The 15,357-nt window shown below is 50.8% G+C and overlaps 7 protein-coding genes across 7 annotated transcripts; 3 read left to right on the forward strand and 4 right to left on the reverse strand.

The window, feature by feature from the left end:
• Positions 1-240: 240 nt before the first annotated feature.
• On the reverse strand, positions 241-2,455 carry CTAM01_12000 (2OG-Fe(II)oxygenase; the record flags this gene model as incomplete). Its single annotated transcript, XM_060528008.1, has 2 exons — positions 241-718; positions 1,326-2,455. 2 exons carry the CDS (start codon positions 2,453-2,455, stop codon positions 241-243), a joined length of 1,608 nt encoding a protein of 535 aa, XP_060377275.1.
• A 613-nt stretch (positions 2,456-3,068) lies between these two features.
• CTAM01_12001 (metalloproteinase) lies at positions 3,069-4,286 on the reverse strand (the record flags this gene model as incomplete). Its single annotated transcript, XM_060528009.1, has 3 exons — positions 3,069-3,088; positions 3,161-3,982; positions 4,031-4,286. 3 exons carry the CDS (start codon positions 4,284-4,286, stop codon positions 3,069-3,071), a joined length of 1,098 nt encoding a protein of 365 aa, XP_060377276.1.
• A 1,171-nt stretch (positions 4,287-5,457) lies between these two features.
• On the forward strand, positions 5,458-6,555 carry CTAM01_12002 (dimeric dihydrodiol dehydrogenase; the record flags this gene model as incomplete). The annotated part of the gene is made up of 1 exon (XM_060528010.1): positions 5,458-6,555. The coding sequence occupies one exon, from the start codon at positions 5,458-5,460 to the stop codon at positions 6,553-6,555; it is 1,098 nt and encodes a 365-aa protein (XP_060377277.1).
• Positions 6,556-6,701: 146 nt separating this feature from the next.
• Positions 6,702-8,272, reverse strand: CTAM01_12003 (riboflavin transporter MCH5; the record flags this gene model as incomplete). The annotated part of the gene is made up of 5 exons (XM_060528011.1): positions 6,702-6,892; positions 6,948-6,995; positions 7,076-7,151; positions 7,209-8,008; positions 8,089-8,272. The coding sequence occupies 5 exons, from the start codon at positions 8,270-8,272 to the stop codon at positions 6,702-6,704; spliced, it is 1,299 nt and encodes a 432-aa protein (XP_060377278.1).
• Positions 8,273-8,902: 630 nt separating this feature from the next.
• Positions 8,903-10,706, reverse strand: CTAM01_12004 (lactose permease; the record flags this gene model as incomplete). Its single annotated transcript, XM_060528012.1, has 5 exons — positions 8,903-9,800; positions 9,860-10,005; positions 10,070-10,431; positions 10,483-10,588; positions 10,647-10,706. The coding sequence occupies 5 exons, from the start codon at positions 10,704-10,706 to the stop codon at positions 8,903-8,905; spliced, it is 1,572 nt and encodes a 523-aa protein (XP_060377279.1).
• Positions 10,707-11,528: 822 nt separating this feature from the next.
• CTAM01_12005 (oxidoreductase) lies at positions 11,529-12,703 on the forward strand (the record flags this gene model as incomplete). Its single annotated transcript, XM_060528013.1, has 2 exons — positions 11,529-12,199; positions 12,253-12,703. The coding sequence occupies 2 exons, from the start codon at positions 11,529-11,531 to the stop codon at positions 12,701-12,703; spliced, it is 1,122 nt and encodes a 373-aa protein (XP_060377280.1).
• Positions 12,704-13,666: 963 nt separating this feature from the next.
• CTAM01_12006 (uncharacterized protein) lies at positions 13,667-14,012 on the forward strand (the record flags this gene model as incomplete). The annotated part of the gene is made up of 2 exons (XM_060528014.1): positions 13,667-13,798; positions 13,878-14,012. The coding sequence occupies 2 exons, from the start codon at positions 13,667-13,669 to the stop codon at positions 14,010-14,012; spliced, it is 267 nt and encodes an 88-aa protein (XP_060377281.1).
• Positions 14,013-15,357: the final 1,345 nt, after the last annotated feature.

Consider the following 15,357-nt stretch of genomic DNA (forward strand, 5'->3'; position numbering starts at 1 on the left):
CGATCCCAATACGAAGTTCGCGAACATCAGGGATATCCATCGGGCTCAAATCGAAGCGGGTGAAAAGGAGGTTATCACGGCTGAATCCAGCGACTCTGAATGCCCTAGTGAGGCTGGCAGCTGTATTGTAGTGGGTGTGGTTGAGGATCAATAGTTAATAGTAATGAGGAGGTTGGGTTGTGATCCCATCGTTTTTGTGGTGCCAGAAACAGGGGGGTGCCAGGAAGTGGGTATGTTGACTTACGGATCACTCTTGACGTCCAGCAGCAAGACTATCGTGATGTTCGGTTGACTTCGGAAAGCACCCTGCGGCCGATCTGTTCGGCTGAAGTTCGACCACTGCTCTGGAGGATTCATGGTATCGAGAATCTTCATTAAAGGATCAAGGTACATGGACCGCAAAGTTTTCTTGGAGGACAGTTCATGTCTGTCATGGCCAACAAGCAACTCGGAACCATCGTCGCTCAGCCAGATGTCCGCTTCCACGCCGGTACAGCCTGCTGCGAGGGCCGAGTAAAGGGGGTACGGCCTCCAGTAATCATTGTGAGAATGACACATGATTGGGATGACTGAGCGAGAAAAGTCCTCCAGCCATCTTGAGAGACCATCAACTGGCTGGCCATTCGTTGTGATCGGGTTGTTGGAGATGAAGTTTTGGGAAGCCGCGTCACTCAAAGCTTGAGGCTGTAGAACAAATACGAAGACATACAACAAAGTGCTGCAGAAGAATGAGTTCCCTCCACGTCGGGTTGAAAGATGATGAGTTAGCAAAGAGAACCTACATGAGAATAGAACATGCGATAGTTGCTACCACTCCCAAGAATAGAAGCTCTCGGAGGAGTGATGGCTTTCGCCACCGGAGTCGATGTGCAGACCTGATGCACTTTTGCAGAACAGACTTCAAGCGATCTACCTCAATCAATTTCGTTGGCTCAGTTTGTGATGATCGCGAGCTGTCCATGGGGGGTCTCATCGTTGTGTTGTTACTACTGCCTGGCGAATGATCTTCCGCCGAATGCTCTGTCACTTGTTCTCTGGGAACCGAAACTTTGAACCGGTCCATAGCTCTGGGCAATTCAGAGAAATGTCGTAGATGAATGTGTTACAATGCAGAATTGATTTGTCTAAGTAAGGGGTTTCCAGTGCCTTTATCTTTGGAATTTTGTTTGCCTTGGTCTAGGTAACACCAAAAGCTTAGCCACACAGTGGTTCCAAACCTCCAACCTCAATACGCCCCGGTTATTAATTAAAATTGGGAGCAGCAAACGGAGGTAATGTTGAAGCAAACGGCGATTTGAAACCCCGTTGTTGCCTTGTTTGCTCACTGCGCACAGTCGTTTTCGTCATCAGAGTCAACCTGGTGCATCGCCCGAGCTCTTCGTTGGACCCAAGCTTCACAGCCGATCTCTTCGTACTTTGGCTTCTCCCCTTCCTTGACGCAGGTGTCGACCACGCCGCAGCTTTCATGCAGGCCGAAGCCAAAGAAGAAGGGCATACTGATTCGCTCTTCTCCACTCAAGTTCTGGGCTCGATGTACTGTGCTGACGTAGAGATCATTTGTGATGCGCTGCAGGTAGTCGGCAATGTTGACGACAAACGTCCCAGGGATAGGTGCGGCCCTGATCCATTGCCCCTGGCGGTTTAGTACCTGCAAGCCCCCAACCGAGTCTTGCCATAGAATGGTAAAAAGCTGAAAGTCTGTGTGCGATCCTATGGAAACTGTCTTGTTGAAGTCTGAATCCACGGTGGCCGAGGAACTGAGAGGTGGGTAGTAGTTCAGCGCCAGCGCAGCATCAGGGTACGCGAATTTGGCATCAAAGTGATCCTCAGGTAGATCAAGCGATAGCGCAAAGGAGCGAACCAGGACGCGAGCGAGTTTCAAACAGGATTGCCAATATAGAATGATGGCTTCTTTGAAGTCTGGCTGATTGGCCGTGCCATCCCAGTGGAAGTCCTCAATCCGCAAAAGCTTCCTCGCCTCCGCAGGAATAGCATTGACGTCGACCACATCAGGGTCGTGGCGAGGGTCGTACGTCCAGCTAAATGACTCGCGGACATCGACGCTCTCTGACTTGTTGATTCGCTGAGATCCAGGCGGTTTGTACCCGTTGAAGTAGCGACTCTTCCCAACCCATGAGCGCATCTTTGTCTCTTCATCCTGGCGGAAGTACTCTAGGCAGGCTGTATGGGCTGAATCAGTGACTGAAGACGCGATGCCATGGTTGATCAGGTAGAAGAAGCCGGATGTCGTGGCAGCGTTGCGAATCTGCTGAGCCACAGTCTTCCGGTCCTTAAGTTCAGGGCTAAATGCGAGCGAGATATCGATGACTGGGATCTCTGTAGGAAGGGCATCGCGGAGCGGAGTCCGAAGGATGCGGCGGGTTACCGGTCCGTTCCCGGAGGCGAAACGCAGGAGGGTCGTCCCCGGATCAGATGCAAGATTTACAACGCCCATTGTGGGCTAATTAATCATTGAAGACTTGTTGGCACTGGGAAACGGCTACGTCGAGTCAGGGCAAATTGTGTCCGTCGTTCAAGTCAAGAGATGGTTTAATAAGATCAAGAGGATAATTCAGGCAATTTAAACAGCTGAAGTATGCGGGGCGATACAGGCGATAAGGAAATGGTAGACACAGAGGCGGGGGAACTGGGCTTTGTGTCATTGGCTTGAGATGATGTTGCTGGTGATTATCGTCGGAGGTGGCCGACAAGCTCCAGTTCCAAACCCTTAGACCTTAATGGGAGCACGTGGCAGCCCGATGTTATTGGGAATAGGTCGGTTATTCAAATGTCTACCTAAGTAGCGAAATTCGCCATGAGCTCGAAGCATGCCGGCCCGAGTTCGGCCACGTTCATGTAAGTTTGCGTTGCTTCCTCAAGTCGAGATGGTTGATTGATCATCTTATTCATTCGGTCAACATGCCTCACATCATGGTTTGGGAAAAAAATATGAGGTCCTTCTCGACTCCTTCTAAAAGACCCGTAGACAAGCTTGTCTCTGACGTGGAGAATAGAGAGCGTTCGATGGTTCATCTTACTCAGTATCATTCTCCAGGTCTACCTACGCCTTAGCAGCCCATGTAAACGGCTAGTTAAGGACCAAAGATTAGTCCTCATCGTTTCGTATCACAAGCAAGAAAAGGGACGTAAGGGAGCAAACCATTAGCGTAAAGGGAATAATTATCAGCATTCTGCAGAGCCCGTTCCGGGAGTAATGCGACGCTGGCGTTGTAAGCGTAAGCGTAGTCATCCGTGTGAGGAGCATAAACTGCCTCGCAGTGCGTGGTTTCGTGGATCGTAGTCGTAGCTTGACACTGTCGGTGGCATCCTACAGGGAGTGGCGGCAGGCCAAAGAAGAGCGGGCACATAACCATTGTGTTGACGTCCCAGGCAGTGTAAGCATTGAGAGGGCCGTCGAGCTCGCAAACGCCGTAGTAATCGTAACAGAAGTACCGAGACACTCCTGAAGTAGTTGAGCTACACTCCTGCGCGACGTTACGAAGCCGAGTGACGACAATGTTGCGGGTTTCTGATGAGTTGGTGCCGAAATACTCGACAAACCGCTGAGAGGCCGGGTTAGCTGCATCCGCTGCGGCAGCGAGGGCGAGGGCCTGACAGTTGGCCAGGGCTTTGGTGCTGGCGTCCAATGTTGTCGCATTGCATCCTGGCTGTAAGTTGGTGCGCTCTTTGAGCGCCGCAGTTACCAATGACTTTGCGGCAGCGTCTGCGTCAACGTCAACTTGGATGGTGTTCGACTTGAAAGCCACGGCAGGTTGCGAGAAGTCTGTAGCCGGCGCTAGAGCAATCGGTATCATGCCTTCAGCGGTGATAGAGTAGGTGCCAGATTGCGTAAACTGATGAACCTTTGCTGCGTCGATGGAGACCGTCACTGAACCCCCAGCTGGAAGCGACTCAAAATGAATTGCCTTCAGCGCATCGTACTGAATGCTCGGCTCAATGCCCCTAAAAGAGACTGCGTTCCCTGCTGGCGCGTGAGCTACGGGCATTTCGTCACCGTGGCGCTACTGACCTGACTCGTCAACGATGGACACACGCTGGACAGGAAGCTTGTCGTCCAAGATGGTGCCGACCTTGAGCAGGTTGAGATCTAAGCTGCCGGCGTTCTTGATGGTGGCGGAAACCTCGGCGCCAGAGTCGGATACCACAGGTGTGAGGGTTACCTCCAGTGTTGAGTCCCGCTTGGAGTAACGGATACCGTGAGCGTTGAGATGACCGCTGGCGATGGCCGCCAAAGGCGCGAGTGCAAGGACCTTTCGCCACAACATCTCGAGAACTGCAGCGGCTCAAGATAAAAACGAGGTGAACGGGAATCGTCACCGCATGTGGTGCCGTGGTCTTTTTAAGCTGCCATTTGATATGAGATAGCTCAGAGCCCAAGAGCCCAAGGGCCCAAAAGCATATGCATCTCTGCAAATCCCCTTAATCAATCTTGGCTAGAAGCCCGTATTGATATGTATCGCCGGGATAGACAAGATATAAATGCTCTGACTTGGCAGCCAAAACTCGTATTCGACCAGGATTGAAATGTCGAAAATGGCAGGAGGCTTTGCCGGCATTCTCAAGGTAACATCGGCCCCTGAAGTGGGCCATGGCAGAACAGAACACAATGCTTCACGTTCACATGACAGAGAATGCTCAGAGAATTTAACATCTCCAGACTCAAAGTGACATGAATCATCAGGCTTGATATTCTGGGCTGTGTGGCAAGTCCGATGCAATTGGCCCGACGGAGCGAAGTGTTAGGCTGTACGGAGACGGCGGCGAGGGTCAAAAGCCGGTCATGCGTTCCTTTTACTCGTATTTCCGACTGTCTTGATCGTAACTATGTTCAGCGCTCGACCACCTGCACAAAATAAATGTGCTCTGAGCTGAATGTATATAGAGCCTTCATAGTAGAAATGGCCGCTCCAATCAGCCTCTACGCCTATACTTGCAGATGACTAGGTGAGCGAATGCCCGTCAACTCGCAACGTCACTGTCCCGCCAAAGTGGTTACAAAAGCAGCGGCCTCTTGACCAGCGCTTTGTGTGCATGAGCTCCGGGGTGAACCGGCCGGAACGCGGAGATAAACCAACCCAACAGCCTGTGTCAGCCGGGGAGTGTCGGCCAACTTGTTCGTTCCATTCTCCACTTCCCCCACTGCATCAACATCGTGACAAGTTGTGGAGTCGAGATTGTGGCTTCTTCAGTGTTTCTTAGTGCAGGACTGGCAGAATGGCTTGCTCATTGGTGTTCTCATCCCTAGGGCGGATGATAACGCATCTGATTCTCCATGGCTGGTGCGGCCCGCGATTCCGCAGCGTTGCCATGAGTGATTTATCAGCCTCCAGATCTCATAAATACATCGACTGACCCCTTGACTGCTGTTCACTCCTGTGCTCCATGTAAGCCTTACCAGCAACTTTCACTCTTGAACAAACCATCTCCGACTCCAAAATGTCTGCCGAGATCCCGACCCTTCGCTGGGGCATCATCGCCACCGGCCTGATCTCCTCATGGTTCGTCGAGGATCTGGTACTTGAACGCTCCAACGCGAGGGCCAAGCACATTGTTCAGTCCATCGGATCATCATCACTTGAGAAGGGCAAGGCGTTTGTCGAGAAGCATCTCCCAGGGAAAACACCCACAGTTTATGGTAGCTATGCGGAGGTCTACGCCGATCCTAACGTCGACGTCATCTATATCGGCACACCACACGCGTTCCATAAGCAGAACTGCCTCGACGCCATCAATGCGGGCAAGCATGTACTATGCGAAAAGGCCTTCACCATCACAGCAAAGGAGGCGCGGGAGGTGTTTGAGGCCGCGAAGAAGAAGGGTGTTTTCGTCATGGAGGCAATGTGGACGCGTTTCTTCCCCCTCACAAGATCTCTCCTGGACGTCTTGCACTCGGAAAAGCTGATTGGCGATATTCACCGGGTCTTCTGCGACTTTGCCATGAACATGAACCTCGCATCTCTGGGTCCGGACTCGCGCCTGAAGAATCCGGCGCTAGGTGCAGGAAGTCTTCTCGACATTGGCGTGTACAGCTTGACCTTTACGATTCTGGGACTGGACCCCGGCGTTGGAGATAAAGCTGAAAAGCCCAAAATCTCGGCGACACAAACCCTCTCAGACGATATCGACATTGAAACATCGGCTCTTCTTCTCTACCCCAGTGGCAAGCAAGGTATCCTGACAGCTTCGACGCAGGTCAAGACACCACCAGGATTCTGCAGGATTGAGGGAAGCAACGGATACGTCATTGTCGAGGGCATCGCGACTTCAGTTCCCGGCTCTTTCACGGTGTACTCTTCCAAGGCTTCTGGCGAGGGATGGGCCGACTCCGCGACGGAAGGTCTGAAGTCAAAGAAGTTTGACTTCGAGCGACCAGGCAAAGGCTTCTACTGGGAAGCGGACGCGGTGGCGCTGGATATTGCTGCTGGGCGCACAGAAAGCGAGATCATGCCCTGGGCAGAAACTGTCCGTGTCATGGAGATTTTGGATGAGATTAGGAGACAGGGCGGCGCCAAGTTCCCTCAAGATGATCAGTAAAGGACTTCGAGTGAAATGAAAGTAGTGGATATCACAAGAACCATCTTTGAAATGCACAAAGTCTTCCAAGTTTGTCATCATTACGCAGTTACCAGTAAGAGCTTTGACGGCGAACCTCAATAATAACTCCGGGATTCGTCTCTCGTCTACATCCTTTCTCTGAAGTTAGTCCAAGAACCTACTACCACGGACCGGCCTGCATAGACTAATAAGCCTCCGGCAAATACGACAGCAAGATAAAGTCCCGATAAGGCAGTCGGCCCAAGAGTCTGCAGCATTTGACCGCCGATTGGCACTGTTAAGAGAAGCGAGAAGCTTATGACAAAGTTCATTGTCCCTAGGTAGGCTGGTTAGGAAACCAAGAGCTGTGGTAAAGCTTGGTAGTAACGTACCATAGTATCTTCCATAGTCTTTAAGCTCACAAGTCTTCGCCACACAGGCTAGCACCCCACAAGGTCAGTCAGCGATAGGATACAGCAACGTATGCAACAAGTTATCAACTCGAAGTGGATCAACTTACCAGGTGCAAGTGACAAGAATGATCCGGTGCCAAACCCCCATAAAGCCGAGAAAGCATACAAGGCTTCGATTCGAGTCGACCCAAACGCAGTAAGCGTTGCAGCGGTGCAGATGATCGTGAAAACAATCATGACCAGGAGGACGTTGTAATGTCCCAGGCGATCCCCTACCACGCCAGGAAGAATACGCCCAAGAGACGAAACGCCGTTCAGGATAGCTAGCATGTTGAATCCATGCTCTATAGGAAGTCCCGATAAAGCCACCAAGGTTGGAAGAATTGCAGTTGCACCAAAGATGACGAACTCGAGAAGCGCTATGGCGCCGCAGATGAGCGAGAAAGGTAATGAATGGAAGGCAGAAAAGCCCATAACAGCCATTTTCCTACTCCTTTTGGTAGACACTCTATCGGAAGCTATCATAGCATGCAACCTCTCGAAAGGAAGGAGGCAGGCAATGCCTGAGCTCAGTATAAGGACAGTCAGGAATCCCACTGCTCTCATAGACCATGCCCACCCCCATAGAGGGAATATCTGCCTTAGAACCAATGGGAAAATCATCCCACCGGTAGAAGAGCCAGACAGAGCGATACCGAGTGCTAGCCCCTTACGACGATTGAAGAGTTTCCCAATTACAGCAATGCCTACAGTTGTAGCAATAGCATTACCAATGCCTCCCAGAACACCTAGGCAGAGGATGAACTGCCAAATCTTTGCGCATTCGGCGAGGACAAAGAACATCAGAACGAGTAGTCCTGTCGCGAGTGGTCCAAGAAATTTCGGGCCGTAAACGTCGATCAGCGGTCCTGCCTGGATACCGAGAAGCATCGTGAGAAAGCTGTAGACTCCTGTAATCCAGCCAACATCACGGGCAGAATAATCTCTCAGTTGGTTCTCTAAGAGAAATGACTGGACTGCTCCGGAAGATTGCATGAACCCTATGAAATCAGGCATTAGTGCCAGGTCTTCCCCGTTTTAAATGGATCTGGATGGTGTTCCGGGATTCGGGAATGCTCACCGAAAGAAGGCATCAGAAATAGGAATGACCCGAGCACACAGACCCACGCCGACTTCCGACATTCGACGTCCACAGCATGGTGCCGGTGCGGTTCTTGTTGGGTCACGTGGCTGTTTTGGGATGGTTGCTCCGAGAACTCTGGCTTCGTGGAGAAGAATTCGTGTGCTTGCGCGGAGGATGGCATGGTCAGGAAAATGTTCACGGCATCATGATATTCCATCAGACTAATACCATCTACCTTTATGTCAGTAAATAATGTGCTCTTGGCGCTGAAGAAGTCTGTCCCGGGTTTCTTGACCTCATCCGAGAAGGCTTTGCAACAGCGGAGTTGGCGGAGTTGGAGTGCATACTAAGCTGGCCCTAGATCAACATGGGCTGGCACCTTTGCCTCATTCGGCATTACTTCCAGCGTTTCCTTGAGAAGCCATGTCTAATGCGTGAGTCCTTAACCCCCACCTGATCAGTCAAAACCTCAGTCCTTCGGAATGGTTTGGAATGATTTACGCACTAATGTTACTAGGCGTCGTCTGCTTAAACCGCTGATTTCTCAGTCTTCGTAGCTTGCCCGTGGGTTTGCTGGCACCAACCATGCAACCAAGCCTTGAGTTGCGGACGACAAATACGCCAACATCTTCGACTGAGACTTTTTTCCCCAATGCTTAACAGAGCAAACTTGAGCAGGCCGACTGCATACTAATGGCATTTGATCGTGGCCGTATCACATTCCTCTATTCAAATAGTTCCTGGTTTGACTTGTACGAAATTCGTGCATCCTTGAGATGATGAGAGGTAGACCTCTTAGCAGGCCATCGCTCTATGCTAGCTCAACCTGCTTAACTTTGCCATCCTTCTTGGTCTCTTCCTCCTCACCACCCTCGATATCTTCCACTTTGGCATTTGCGGGCTTGCCCTCGAAGACTTCGCGGATCTCCTCCAGTGTGTGACCCTTTGTCTCGGGGAAAAGGAACCAAATCACAATGAACAAGACTCCTAAGACACAGCAAAACACTATATAGTACTTCCATGCGATCGCCTTCATTGCAATCGGGTTGACCTGATTGCCGATGATCAGACCAGTGAAGGCAGTAATGTAGGTGACCGACAAGCCGCGACCACGAAGGGTGTAAGGGAAAATCTCGACAGGGTAGGCTTGTAAGAGCGGCGTCCAAGCAATGTCGTAGAAGAAGTAAAAGATGAAGATGAAGGCTACAACTGCTCTCCCAGTTCCTTCGTCACGGCTGGCGACGAAGTGAGACGTCAACCCGGTCCATGCGATGTAACTCGCGAGCATGCCTGCCGTGGAGATCAGGAACAGGGGTCGTCGACCCAAGCGGTCTACCATGAGCGCTCCGAGGAAGGTCGAAATGATCCAGTTGAAGATTTGCAGCATTCCGTTGATCAGAGTCTGGTCCTTGACTTCAGTGATGCCGATAGTGTTAAGCACGAGACTCAAATAGTAGCTGACCACTGCGACTCCGTTCCACTGAGAGCTGAAGCCGACAATACAGGCAATCAGTGTTCGCTTTCGGTTGGCAGGGGTTCGCACGAGTTCGAGCCAAGATGATTGAGACATGGCTTCAGCCTCCTCGCCCAAAGTAAGTTCGACTTCGCGCATCTCAAAGTCGACCAGCGGGTCATTGAGGTTGCCACCAGCGTGACAGTCGGCGAAGACCTTTCTGGCTTCATCTTTACGACCACGGCGCATCAGCCAGCTACAGTAAGCGGTTAGTAAGACTAGAATGTGTACAGTCAAGATACTGGAAAGCCTTACCGAGGGGACTCGGGCAAGAAGTAGACACCCAGAAGCTGGATCACAGGAACTGCTCCTTGCAGCAGAGACGGGATTCGCCAGCTCCACGTAGACGCAATCTTGAAGGTTCCAAAAGTGCACCATGCAGCAAAAATGGAGCCAAAGTACTACGCAAGATATATGTCAGCAAGTTTCCAAGACTGTTGGGGCCTTCTCGAAGATTCAACGTACAAAGAATGTGTTGTACAAAGCTGTGATTCGGCCTCGGTGGGTGGGGTAAGCCAATTCCGTGATAAGGATAGGGCTTGGCTGGCTGATGAAAGTTGTGAAGAAGCCTAGCAAAGCTCTTGCGACGACAAAGCTTGGAAGGTCCTTGGACATGCCTTGCAAGATGGCAAACCCGATACAGGCTGCCAAGCCCAGAACGAGAGGGAGCTTTCGACCGTATCTATCCGAGATGTACGTTACGACGAAGAGTGCTACAACTTTGCCGAGAGGGTAAACAGCATTCATCAGACCAAGTATGGCGCCTTCGGGGTTTCCAAAGAATTGGCGCCATTGAGGGAGGGTTTGAAGGCCGTTCATCATCGATCCTTTTCGCTCGTTAGTTAGGCAATTCACAAAGCTGGATCGAGAACTCATACCATCGTAACCGACAGACGCAGAAGAAAACAGAGGTACAAGCAGCAACAAATTCAACTTCAGTAGATGAGGTGTCAAATACCACGGCTTGGGATTTGCGGGTAGAACCTAGTTGTCGCGTGTCAGTAGCTTCTCACCTAGGAGAATCAAAAAGAAGGTTGCTTACAGCTGCAAGAGCCGACCCTGCGGCCAGCTCTGCTCCCGTCTTCTTAGAAAATACACCCATTGTCAAGGTTGGTTTTTCTGCGCGATCTCTTGACTGTTGAGATTGTCACCGCTGGGATGTTGGTAAAGGTGTTTCAGGCTCCTGGTCGAAGCGACAAGGATGACTTAAACTCGAGAACAAGATGCGACGCCATGCTATTTATCTACCTCAGGAGAGCCATCGACAATGCAACCAACTTCAGGTTTTCCAGCCACCGCCTAGGGTCCAGGTCAGACCAGATTCTCGGTAGCTCTGCACGGCTTCATGACCCCGGTCCATCCCCATGGGGTAAACGCGGGACCGGAACTCGGGATGGGTGTTCTTAGGAAGTCGGAGGCCAGGGGAGTGTGCGGGGAAGAATGCATCGTCGCGGCGTGCAATATTTCGGGACGCGTCTTCGACCGAACTAGGTGACCTTAGATCTCGCACTAACAATATTGGCGTGGGTCCGATACTCCGCGGGCAACGGTCCGGTCTAAGCTGGTCTCGGGGAGTATCGGAGCCTGTCCACCTCCAGATGCTTTGACTTCTCCAATCATTTCGAATCATCATTGGATGAAGCTACCAAAGCAAAAGTGGTCTCAAATCCATCTTCAGGTGTCCAATGATGTTCGGGGCTCAACAATCCAGCTCAAGCTGACGACATTGCTGGAGCTGTACCCACAGGAGCTTGACAAGATTACAAAAGCCATCACGAACGCCTCTCAACATCACAAGAGCAGGCATATCTGGAACAAGATAGTTGGCGATAATCGTCCAGGTCTCGTATCTAGATTCATGTGCATTCTACATTGAGAGGCCCTCAACGACTTTCCCCATACATCAAGAACGACGCCTAAGAACATGGGCTCCCAGCAGCAAACGCCCATCCTTAGGGTTGGCATCATTGGGTGCGGCGAGATCACTCAGGTAGCCCACATTCCCAACCTCAACTTCCTTTCTCATCGCTACCAAACCACCTACCTCTGCGATATCTCACAACAAGCTCTAGAGCACTGCGCCCGAAAGGTGCAGGGAGGAACGCCCAAGACAACGGCTGATGCAGCAGAACTCTGCTCTTCGCCAGACGTCGATGTGGTAGTCATTGCCAACGCTGATGCGTACCATATCGAGCATGGGCTCTTGGCGCTCAAGAACGACAAGTACACCCTCATCGAGAAGCCCGCCTCCGTCTGTTTCCGAGACTTAGATCGCCTGGTCGAAGCCGAGAAGAAGTCTAAGGGAAAGGTCATGGTTGGTACCATGCGGCGTTTCGCAACTGCATTTACCGATGCGGTGAAGGAAGTTGGCGGCATGGAGAAGATCCAGTACGCGAGAGTCAGAGACATCATCGGACCCAACTCAACATTTGTCGACCAGTCCGGCACGTTCCCTCTCAAGTTCAGCGACTACAGCGATGCAGACACTAAGGACAGGCTGAAGCGGGAGGCGGACATCTCTGAGCAAGCTCTAGCGAAAGAGTTTGGAGTTCCCGTTACCCCTGGTTCTCAACTGATGCTACGACTTCTAGGAGGGTATGTTAAAGTTCAACAAAGCTGAAAGAGCATCATTACTAATAAATCCATAGACTCGGAACCCATGATCTTTCAGCCATGAGAGAAATCATCGGTATGCCGAAGAGTGTTGCAGGAGCTTGTCTTACCTTCCCTGGCATCTTCAGCGTCCTTTTCAAGTACGACGACTTCCCTGTCACTTATGAGTCAGGTTTCAGCAAAGTCCCGCAATTTGACGCACACATTGAGGTCTACTCTCCCGAGAAGATTGTTCGCGTTGACTTCGACACACCATACGTCAAGGGTCTACCAGTCACGATGACCATTAGAGAACTGATCGGGAATGATGGCTTCCAAGAGCGCAAAGTCAGGAAGACATACCAGGATCCTTACACCAATGAGTTCCTCGAGTTGTATGACTGCGTTGTCAACGGGAAGGCTCCGAAGACGAGTGCATTAGATGCGAGGAATGACATCGAACTGTTCAAGATGATCCTTCGAGCAGACTCCGGCAGATATCAGTAGGGTCCTGGAGAATAATTAAAGGAGAGCACAATAGCTTTATTACTTCACAAAAAGCCGCCCATGGAATTGATAATATGATATAACGGAAGTGTGTGTTCGGTCTCGGTCATTCACCGCCTGGCGGCTTTCATATCTGACCAATGATCCAAGCCAAACGATGAAAGGTAAAACTTCTGTTCCCATCAGCAACTCGGTCGCTGCGGCTATTACGGGCGCACCGTGTCTCAGGCTCTCAACTGCATTGCAGATTACTTAAGCGGGATGGGAGTCATGGAATCACCGCGACCGAATATAACTATTTCTATTACGGGTAACTTCGGAGGTACCGCTGTCAAATCGTCTCGGCTACGGTGACTTATCGCAGGAGAGCGAGTGCAGCAACATAACGAAGCCTTATCGGGGCACGGTAAGCGAAAGCCCCAAATACATTGGTACGAGCAGCTTTTGCAAGCTTAAGTATGGGATAAAGGAGCTCACAGCCTCCACGACTCACGACGCCCAACAAGCTTTGTATTCAGATCATGCACTCGTGCAGGGTTCCTGCGGAGATCTCTCGAGGATCCCCGTTCGACGGCGGACCTCTTTGCTCCTATAGGACTGTCGAATAACGAGTAATGTACTAGATGTATCGGGTGAGTTCCAGCTTTGGCGAGGCCACCCTTGTTCGGTCACTTGCGTCAAGTCATCTCAACTTATTCTGGATGAACCAGGTCATGGGGATGGAGTTCGCGATCCACGGATTGCGGAACTTGGATTTATTGACAATGTATCCCGAACGAAGAAGCTGCGAGATGAACACGAGATTCACTCCGTACAAATAACAGCCTGCTCCAAGCCTTTAAAGGTGACTGATCACTGTTGTATCAATACATCGAGTAGCAGATCTTCTCCCAGACAAAAGCCGACCTCTTATTTCTGTTCATTTTCTACATCGAAGGAAATCCCATAACTGCTAAGACAAAGATGTTGTTCCATCCTACTCTCGCTGTCGCAGCGCTGCTCCAATTCGCTCTTCCCGCTTCTGCCGCTTTCATCTTCTGCGCTGGCGCTCCTGCCGATGGTAGCTGTCCTGCTGACAAGGGAACTAAGACAAGCGTAAGTCTCTAACTTCTGTCCCGCATCAACCACTCGACCTCTCTATTAGTTGTAAACTGACTCGGTGTATTTGTCGTAGTGTCAAAATATTTGCGCCAATTGCAAGCCCAACTGCTTTGGAGGTTCAGCGCCAGACTTGGGCGCAACTTGCTGCGAGCAGTCGGACGGGACGATCAACATATTCTGCTTCCGCACGGGAAAGAACAATTGTTAGAAATCCAAATATTCAAATATGAGTCAACCTCAGGATAGAAATACCACGGGACCCGCGCAATGCTTCACCTTCCGACCTACTTTGGTACATGAACGAACAGATATGGGGACTAGACTAAAAGACAAGTAGAACCAGATCTTACAAACCTCATTATTTCAAGCCCTTTACCAAACTTATTTCGGGGCCTGGACCGATACGTGATCCCACCAAAGTTGGATAAACCTGTGCGATGTTTACATGTGAGGTGATCCCGTATATTCCAAATTGGGAGTCTACAAAACTACCTCCTACTATCTCGGAAGCTTGATCTCGTCTTCGGTGTTTGGAGCTTATGTTCAATGATGGAGAAGTCTAGCCTCAAGCTAACCACAGAGTAGCTCTGCTTGCTCTCCACGAACTGACTAGCTGGCTGTCATGAAAGGCGCCGCTGGGCTTCGCCCGCCAATGTTGTTATCTCAACCACGTGGAATAGAAACACTACTTGGACAGATCATTCAACCAATCCACTGGGATCCCCAGAAGTGGAATGGCCAAAATATTTGGTAGGATTTTGAGTGCGCAGTTGCAGCCGAGATCCCGATTCTTGAAAGCCTGCCCTGCAGTAGCGTAAATCGCTCATTGTTAGTCAACGAATTCGCTTTTGCTAGCGTGAGGAGAACCTAATGTCCCAGTAAGGCGGCGTTCCCGTCAAAGTCTAAGGAGAGGCGCCGTCTGTCATGAGTTAACTACACGTTAGCAGTTCCACCTGAGTTACACAAGGACGAGCGGGGACCCAGGCACTCGGGTAATATCGCGCTGTCAGTACCACGCCAGATCGACAAGTCTAGATCTACTTGTTTACTCGGTATGCTGTGCTGGCACATCGATGCTTGATGCGCAATGTCGAGCCGGAGGCGTTCTCTTCGGATCTACTCTAGACGTCATGGTGAGTCTCCAGAGTGGTAGAGTCCACAAATAGTTTTCTCATCGGCCATAACATCATCCGTCTCAACCCTTTACTCACCTCAATCAATTCTAGAGTCAATATCGCTTGTGATACTCAGGGCATTGACAAAAAAGGTAAGCTTTCCGGTCTACGGATCGTAGACTTTTTGCCAATGACACTACCAGCTTGATGGACGGCGACGGTGGGTGTAATACGAGCGCCGCCGTCAACTAGCAGAAAATGGACTAGAGGCTTCTTAGCATCAACGATACCCGACAGGCGAACGTTCAAGCCACACCGGACCATTCCTTTGTCAAAGACAATCCTCACACATCACCCGTTTTTTCGGATCAAACAAAGAGTCTTTGAGTAAAGACTCGCGCTACAGTTTGACGCATGGTTGCTATTTTTGCTCTGGTG

The sequence above is a fragment of the Colletotrichum tamarilloi genome (genome assembly GCF_030869305.1).
Source record: "Colletotrichum tamarilloi strain Tom-12 chromosome Unknown Scaffold_71.1, whole genome shotgun sequence".
Classification (NCBI taxonomy): domain Eukaryota; kingdom Fungi; phylum Ascomycota; class Sordariomycetes; order Glomerellales; family Glomerellaceae; genus Colletotrichum; species Colletotrichum tamarilloi.